The sequence below is a fragment of the Bubalus kerabau genome, chromosome 1 (genome assembly GCF_029407905.1).
Source record: "Bubalus kerabau isolate K-KA32 ecotype Philippines breed swamp buffalo chromosome 1, PCC_UOA_SB_1v2, whole genome shotgun sequence".
In the NCBI taxonomy this organism is placed as follows: Eukaryota; Metazoa; Chordata; class Mammalia; order Artiodactyla; family Bovidae; genus Bubalus; species Bubalus kerabau.
Genome location: NC_073624.1, coordinates 129,809,393 through 129,818,410, shown reverse-complemented (window position 1 = coordinate 129,818,410; position 9,018 = coordinate 129,809,393). Strand labels below are relative to the sequence as shown.

General features: G+C 42.4%; 1 protein-coding gene across 1 annotated transcript in view; it reads right to left on the bottom strand.

Annotated features, from left to right (window-relative positions):
- Nucleotides 1-471: 471 nt before the first annotated feature.
- Nucleotides 472-9,018, bottom strand: part of KCNK1 (potassium two pore domain channel subfamily K member 1) — a 69,099-nt gene continuing 60,552 nt past the window's right edge. Inside the window, exons 2-3 of the mRNA XM_055588427.1 lie at nucleotides 6,019-6,414; nucleotides 472-1,376 (exon numbers count right to left, since the gene is read on the bottom strand). Coding sequence (XP_055444402.1) covers nucleotides 1,117-1,376; nucleotides 6,019-6,414 — 656 coding nt within the window. The 3' untranslated portion in view covers nucleotides 472-1,116. The remainder of the gene's footprint in view (nucleotides 1,377-6,018; nucleotides 6,415-9,018) is intronic.

Genomic DNA, 9,018 nt, shown 5'->3' with positions numbered 1-9,018 from the left:
GCTACTGCTAAGTCACTTCAGTCGTGTCCCACTCTGTGCGACCCCAGAGACGGCAGCCCACCAGGCTCCCCCGTCCCTGGGACTCTCCAGGCAAGAACACTGGAGTGGATTGCCATTTCCTTCTCCAATGCATGAAAGTGAAAAGTGAAAGGGAAGTTGCTCAGTTGTGTCTGACTCTTAGCGACCCCATGGACTGCAGCCCACCAGGCTCCTCCATCCATGGGATTTTCCAGGCAAGAGTACTGGAGTGGGGTGCCATTGCCTTCTCCGATGCTTTAATATTAGCTGACTGCAAATCATCATGTACTTTCAAAATAAAGTATCCTAACTTTTTAACAAAATCATATGCTTCGTTACCTCTTTACCTCCAGAGAAATGTTTACAAACATTGTAGACATTTCAGATCAAGCTATTCCAAGTGAGCAGAAATATTTATTGTAACAGAATACTAAAGTAATTCACGCATAAGTGTGTTATTCCACTTATTTTATTGCAGCAACTTCTGATTCTTCAGTATAAAGAGAAATCAAAAGGGAAAATCTCTACAACCTTGGGTTAAGAAGTATACCAGGAACTGGTGACCTAAACCGTATGTACAGAATATAAACATATTTATATTTGTATGTACAGTTAATGGTTATCTAGTCATTATAAATAGCAGGTTTAACTTAAGAGTCTACAAAAATAATGATTTTTGGATGGGTACATGCAAACCAGTACACATAAACTTATTTATAAAACACATCTCTATGCCTTTTTTTTTTGCTTTAAATATAAATGTCACTATTTAACTATCAGCTAAACAATTTAAATGCAAATCCCAAAGTTCCCAATGAAAAGTATAAAATCTGTTTCTATCCACAATGGCACCCTGCTTCAAGTATTCTTCTTCTCCTATTAGTAAAGCCGAGATAATTTTGTCACATATGAATTACAGGTACAGATGCCATTTTCTCATATTTTAGACAGTCTTCTGGAATAAAAGCTTCTTTTGTTCCATTTTACAAAAAGTACTGCTTTTACATCCTCATCAAAATGAACAAGAGAAGCTTCCTCCCACCGCCCTGAGCCTGTGCCCTGAGCCTGTGCCCGGGCACGGCCCAGCAAAGCCCTATCCTAGTGGTCTGAGGCGCCATCGGCCAAGGCGGGTGGCTGGGGAGACACAAAGGGCTCGTTCTGCTTCTGGTCCTCCTTCACCCCCGCCGCTTGGTCCGTGATGGAGGAGAAGGACAGCTGGTCGTGTTCTATGATGTGCATTTGATCCTCTTCCTTGTCCTTCTTCACGTAGAACATTTTTCTGAACTTCTTCAGTTCGTGGAGCTCACAGAAGGTTTCCAGAACCACCAACATGGCGATAAGACCAAGGAGCAGGTAACCTGTGTGAGAGAAATGACGGCGACTCAGTGAGATCCGCTCACGACACAACCTTTCTGCTGATGATTCAATCCATTGCCTCCTCTGATTTCTGGGCATGTTTTGAATTCCATGGCTCAAAGAGGGATGATCCAGAGGAAAATGAAGAGGGACTTAACGTTCTAGACCTAAAGAGACATATCTCCAAAGAAGACATACAGAGAGCCAACAGGCACATGAAAAGATGTGTCTCACTGCCAATTATTAGAGAAATGCAAATTTACACTACAATGAGGTACCACCTCACACCAGTCAGAATCATCAGCATTAAAACGTCTACAGATAACAAATGCTAGAGAGGATGAGGAGAAAAGGCAACCCTCCTACATTGTTTGAGAGAATGTAAATTGGTACAACTGGAAAATGGTACGGGGGTTCCTCAAATAATTAAAAACAGAGCTACCATATAACCCTGCAATCCCACTCTTCGGCTTATATCTAGAGAAAACTATAATTTGAAAAGTTGCATGCACTCCAGTGTTCATAGTAGCACTGTTCACAATAGCCAAGACATGGAAACAACCTAAATGTTCATCAGCAGATGAATGGATAAAGAAGATGTGGCACATGTATACAATGGGATACCATCAGCTATCAAAAAGAATGAAACTGTCATTAGCAGCCACACAGATGGACCTTCAGTTTACAAACTGAGGTAAATCAGAACAAGAAAGACAAATACCATACATCACTTATACATGGAATCTAAAATAGGACACAAATGAATTTATCTACAAAATAGACAGACCCATATAGAGAACAGACTTGTTGCCAAGGCGGGGGTGGGGGGGTGGGGGAGGGATGGATTGGGAGTTTGGGATTCGCAGATGCAAACTAGTATATACAACAAGATGGATAAACAACAAGGTCCTACTATACAGCACAGGGAACTATATTCAATATTCTGTGATAAACCACAATAGAAATGAGTGTGCGTATGTGTGTGTATACACACGTATATATATGTAGGTGGTGCTAGTGGTAAAGAACCGCCTATCAATGCAGGAGACGTAAGTTCGATCCCTGGGTTGGGAAGATACCCTGGAGGAGGGAAAGGCAACCCACTCCAGTATTCTTGCCTGGGAAATCCCATGCACAGAGGAGCCTAGTGGGCTACAATCAATAGGGTCACAAAGAATCTGACACGACTGAAGTGACTTAGCACACACATGCGTGCATGTATGTAAAAGATCACTTTGCTGTGTGTTTTTTTTTTTAGGATTTCTACATAGGGGATGTACTGGGTGGAACAAATAAATGTTCCAAAGGTATGTTAGTTTGTGGATAGGCTATAATTCCACAGCTTTTGTCTGAAATCCTATGGATATTTTTGTCAGCACTGAAGAGTTTGACTAAATAATGAATAAAGGAAAAGGAGATTTGCAAATTAGCTCAGCTAACAATGTCACTGCTATTTCTAAAATACGCTATATTATTAAAGCCTAAGAAAACTGTCACTTTGCATCCATAAATGACTTCCTTGTTCCTATTTTGCTACCAATTCTGGCTTCCCAAGTTCATTTATTTTCTGAAAATATTCCTCAAACATTTTACCACTGGGATATGAAATTGGGACTTCTATTATTCTTAGAGTTTTCACTTTCACTTTTTTGTTCCTTTCTCTGATGAATTTTTTTTTTTCTGAAAACTGATTTTAAACATGTTGGAACCAACTTAAAATTACTGTTTTCCCAGACTTCCCTGGTGGTCCAATGGTTAAGAATCTGCCTTCCAATGCAGATGGACCTAACCTGGGCCTTAAGATATAGAGGCCCTTCCACTCTGATCATGCTTCTTCTATGGAATGAGGAGTCTGCAGGGCCAATGGGGCTTGCCCTCTGGGACCCCATGCCAACCCTTACTCCAGATTATGTTTCATGTATTTAAAACTTGGAAATTCTCTGCACAATGTCCCCACCCCGCAGGGGTGATGGTACCTGCAAGGGTCTCTATCCTAGGGCACTGCATCACTGGTGTGCACCCCTACATGCACCCAGGCCCAGGGGCAAATGTTTGTAAGAGGATGTTGATGGAACGTGGCTGTATTACCAAGGCAATGTGTCCACCCCCATGTAAGGACCTTGTAGGGCAGAATGGAACAAAAGGTGGGAAGAGAAAGGTGCAGAATGGGGCCAGTTTTCCCCACCCATCATCTTCTAGCCCAGGACACCGAGCATCCTCAGGACCCGCCTGGTCTTCAGATCACTGTGAAGGTGTATGTGGTGACGCAGAATGAGGAAATGTCTTTCAGGTAAGTTTGCTGTGCTGTACGTGCATGCTCAGCTGTGTCTGACTCTTTGAGACCCCATGGACTGCAGTCCACTAGGCTCCTCTGTCCATGGAAATCTGCAGGCAATAATACTGGATTGGGTTGCCATTCACTTTTCCAGGGGATCTTCTCAACCCAGAAATCAAACCCAGGTCTCATGCCCTACAGGCAGACTGTATCATTTGAGCCATCAAGAAAGCCTCAAGTCATAATGTAATTTATAATGCCTCCTAACATTTAGATTGGAAGCAATCTAAATATTTGACAATAGAAGTAGGACTAGAGGATAGTATGCATGCATGCATGCTAAGTTGCTTCAGTCATATCCGACTCTGTGTGACCCCATGGACTGCAGCCTGCCAGGGTCCTCTGTCCATGGAATTCTCCAGGCGGATACTGGAGTGATGCCCTCCTCTAGGGTCTCTTCCTGACCCAGGGATCGAATCCGCGTCTCTTATGTTTCCTACACTGGCAGGCAGATTCTTTACCACTAGCACCACCTGGGAAGCCCCAGGTGATGGTATAGTCACCTGGTAAAATAATATGTGGATAGTAAAGATAAATATGGTAACTAGAGGAAATTTGAAATCACCCTGGTAACCATTCAGTATTTATTGAACTTGCATGGTAGCCAGGCACTGTTGAAAGCACTGGGCACTTATGAGCGAAGGCTGTGTCCTGGGTGAGCATGGTTTAATGGAAATGCTAAAAATACACGTAGTTCAACTACACATTTTGTTGTCATTAAGGGTTCAGGATGGGGAGCACATATATACCTGTGGCGGATTCGTTTTGATGTTTGGCAAAACTAATACAGTGTTTCAGGTTTAAAAAAAAAAAAAAAAAAAGACCATAGGATGGGGCCAGGACAGAACATCTGACTGCCTGCGTATGTATTATGATTTCCTAGAAGACATGGCATGAGCTGAGTCTTGAAAAATACTTAGGAAAGCAGAAATGGAAACTGTATGTACAGTATGATGTAATTTTATGCATTGTGAAAAGACAGGAGAGGAACACACAAAAATAAATATTTTTCTATGAATGAATTTCTAAGTTTTCCATGGTATTATATTGAATTTTTAAAAATTGCTTCAAAGTTTAATGTCACTGGACATCTGAATTTTAATGCCTATTTTCCATGTATAAAATTCTTTTTTTTTTCATTTTCACCAAGAACTTCATTGAACAATGTATTCACCGTTTTGTTCCTACATATATAAAAATTCTGAAAGCAGCAAACGTATTTTAACTTCAAAAAAGAACCAGATGGACAAATGAGATAAGCAACTGCTTTATGATTTTCCTGGTTAATGAAAGAACGTGATGGATTGTTAACAGGTTATCCTAGCTCTGGTGTCCTTGAGCTTAAAATATTTAATAAAGTAGAGCAACTCTGTTAAAATTTAAAAAGTTCAGTAGCAACTTATTCTGTGTAGTACATTCTTACGTGTGTGTTTAGGTGCAGTCCTCTACTGTTATTTGTAAATACGGCTACTATGAACATTGGGGTGCATGTATCTTTTCAAATGAGAGTTTTCATCTTTTCTGTATAAAATGCCAAAATGGATCTGCATAATTATATGATAATTCTATTTTTATTTTTTAAGAGACCTCTATATTATTCTCCATAGTGGTTGCACTAATTTACATTCCACCAACATTGTAGGAAGATTCCCTTTTCTCTACATTCTCTCAAAAGTATTTATTGTGTATAGATATTTTAGTGATGTGGCCATATGATTGGTGGTATCAGGTGATAGCTCTTTATAGTTTTGTTTTGCATTTCTCTAATAATTAGTAATGTTGAATTTCATGTCATATACCAACTGGGCATCTGTATGTCTTTGGAGAAACATCTGTTTAGGTCTTCTGTGCATTTACTGACTGGATTGTTTTTGTTAAAACATAACTTTTAACTTATATTACTTGGATGGGCGAGGGATAGTGATGAAAAAATGTAGAAAGTATAAAGTGACACATAATGAAAGGAAGAAAAAAGTTTGTATGTAAAAGTAACATGTTGCATAACTCAATGCAAATAAAGTGATTTTAAGGAATAAAATAAAATAAAATAACTATTACATTACTAGTAAGAAACTGATCAGTACTTTTCTGTGCCTGGGAAAAATAACTCTCAATAATAATAAGACGTTTTCATACAGAATTTTGAAGGGAATCATGATGAAACGAAAGTTATGGGAAGGTGGCAAAATGGAAAATTCATCCATGGAAAGCAGTCAGGGCTCTGATGAGTGCCTCTGATCACCGAGTGGACGAGGCGGAGCAGGGAAGCACAGAGCCCTGGGACAGAGTCCGTGAACTCGGATACTCACACGTGATCCCGATCTTGTAGAGCTCTCTGAATTTTTGATTGTAGCCCTCCCCGGGAACATAATCTCCGAGGCCAATGGTGCTCAGGGAGATGAAACAAAAGTAAAAGGATTCCAGGAAGTTCCAGTCATCCTCCAGGACAGAGAACACCGCGGCCGGGATGAAGAAGAAGCAGGACACGGTGACCACACCGAGGAGGACCGCGTGGACGATGGCCACTGCCTGCTTGGAGAAACCCCAGCGGACGTGGAAGTAGAGGACTGGCCTGCGGGTGACATGGATGGTGACACGCTGGACCACTGCCGTCAGGAACAGAAGGGTGAAAGGTATGCCGATGACGGAGTAGATGATGCAGAAGGCCTTGCCCCCATCGGACAGGGGCACGGTGTGGCCGTAACCTGCAAGGAGAGGAGGTAGAAAACACCTTCATAAATCACACACACCTGGGACTTCCCTGGCAGTCCAGTGGTTAAGACATCAAGCTTCCACTGCAGGGGGCAAGGGTTCGATCCCTGGTTAGGGAACCAAGACCTTGCATGCTCCGTGGCATGGCCAAAAAATAGAAAAACAAAACAAACCACATGCCTCTTATTCACTCCTCTGCCCCACACACCCAAGAGAAAAACCAGATAAAATTCAGATTGGTGCTTCAAAGTCTCTATCCTGTTGGGACTTCCCTGGAAGTCCAGTGGTAAAGAATGCATGTTCCAATGCAGGGGACCAATCCCTGGACCAGTAACTAAGATTCCACATGCCATGAGGTACCACAACTAGAGAAGTCTGTGCATGCAAGGAACATCCAGCACAGCCAAAAACAACAAGCAAACATAAAAGCTCTATCCTGTCACTGCAATACAATTCAACAGTTGATACCATACATTTGATCTGGATCAAATCTTCCTAGCTCTTCCTGACGCATCAAGCCTTCTTTTGAGTTCACTGCCAGGCTGAAGTAGAAGCTCTGTGTGTGAAGGAGCTAACTCCTCCCTGTCTTGGGCCATCAGGGAAAATTCATGACAGGGGTACCTACTTTGCCAGGAGGATGTTCCCCGCCCCAGCCTGCTCCCCTTCCACTCCCCCACCCGAGGAGCTTCATTAGGATCCAAAGCCAGTACACCCTTGCTTCCAAAACACTAGCACCAGGCAGATGAGGGGGACAGTGGAAAGACAGGGAAGACTCGAGGAGAGTACAGACAAGGAAAAAGAGAAAGACAGGACTTCCCTGGTGGTCCAGTGGTTAGGAATCCACCTGCCAATGCAGAGGACACAACTTTGATCCCTGGTCAAAGATGCCATATGCTGTGGAGCAGCTAAACCCATGGGCCACAACTACTGAGCTCGTGCTCTAGAGCCCAAGAGCCACAACTCCTGAGCCCCCGTGCTCCAAGGACTAAAGCCTATGCGTGCTACGGCCCGTGCTCCACAGCAAGAGAGGGCACCACAATGAGAAGCCCTGCACCGCAACTAGAGAGCAGCCCCACTCACCAAGGCTAGAGAAAGCCCATGTGCAACAAAGACCCAGCGCAGCCATAAATAAACAAACAATACTTTTAAAAAAGAAAGAGAAAGAGGAAGAGAAATGAACATCAAAGGATGCTGTGTAATGGCACATTTAGAAACTGTGCTATGTCTCCCCCTTGTCATTTCTGTAGGTTCCAAGATGCTACGGATTCCCCAAAACCCACATATTAGGGCCAGTGGTCACAACATATTTCTTTTTTATTTTCTACTAGAATTGAGACATTCCCAAATCAAGCCAGTCAAGAGATGCTTCATCTGATAAATGCTAGCAAAAGAGAAGCCAGTGAACTGTTTTTAAAATCTCACAAGGCCTTCATCCTGAAAGGACTAACATGTCTGAACAAGTCAGTTCAGGAAAAAGCCAACTAAATGCAATTTCTTTTTTGTGAAATTGGCTTCTGGGGAAAATAAACAAAATAAAACAAAACCCCACTCGTGGGGTTATAACTGAAAAGTGGTTTTCAAATCTGATTTCTAAAATATATCCTGCTTAGAAAGAACTCAGAAAAAGCTTCAGCTTCAGACCTCCTGGTTGTCTGCTTTCTACCGATTTCCAGGTGAGGCCCTGGTCTATGTGGCCCCTAAGAGATTGCTCTGGTTATTCCCATGCACGACCTCAGCACAATAGTCAGGGTGGTTAATCCTAGAAGGCTATGGATGAATAGGGAGTCTGAAGAACCTACTGAATTTGCATCAGTTTGAACATCTCCACCACCCTTATGGCAGAAAGTGAAGAGGAACTAAACAGCCTCTTGATGAAAGTGAAAGAGAAGAGTGAAAAAGCTGGCTTAAAACTCAACATTCAAAAAACTATGATCATGGCATCTGGTCCCATCACTTTATGGCAAATAGATGGGGAAACAATAGGAACAGTGAGAGACTTTATTTTCTTGGGCTCCAAAATCACTGCAGATGGTGACTGCAGCCATGACATTAAAAGATGCTTGCTCCTTGCAAGAAAAGCTATGGCAAACTTAGACAGCATTTTAAAAAGCAGAGACATTACTTTGCTGACAAAGGTCCATATAGTCAAAACTATGGTTTTTCCAGCAGTCTTGTATGGATGTGAGAGTTGGACCATAAAGAAAGGTGAGCACTGAAAAACTGATGCTTTGGAACTGTGGTGTTGGAGAAGACTCTTGAGAGTCCCTTGGACTGTAAGGAGATCCAACCAGTCCATCCTAAAGGAAATTAATCCTGAATATTCATTGGAAGGACTAATGATGAAGCTGCAGCTCCAATACTTTGGCCACCTGATGCAAAGATTGAAGGTAGGAGAAGGGGACAACTGAGGAGATGGTTAGATGGCACCACGGACTTGATGGATATGAGTTTGAGCAAGCTCTGGGAGTTGGTGATGGACAGGGAAGCCTAGCGTGCTGCAGTCTCTGCGATTGCAGAGTCAGACATGACTGAGTGACTGAACTGAACTGAACATCTCCACACGTGGGCATTTTTCTGTAAAGAGATGCCAAAGCTCA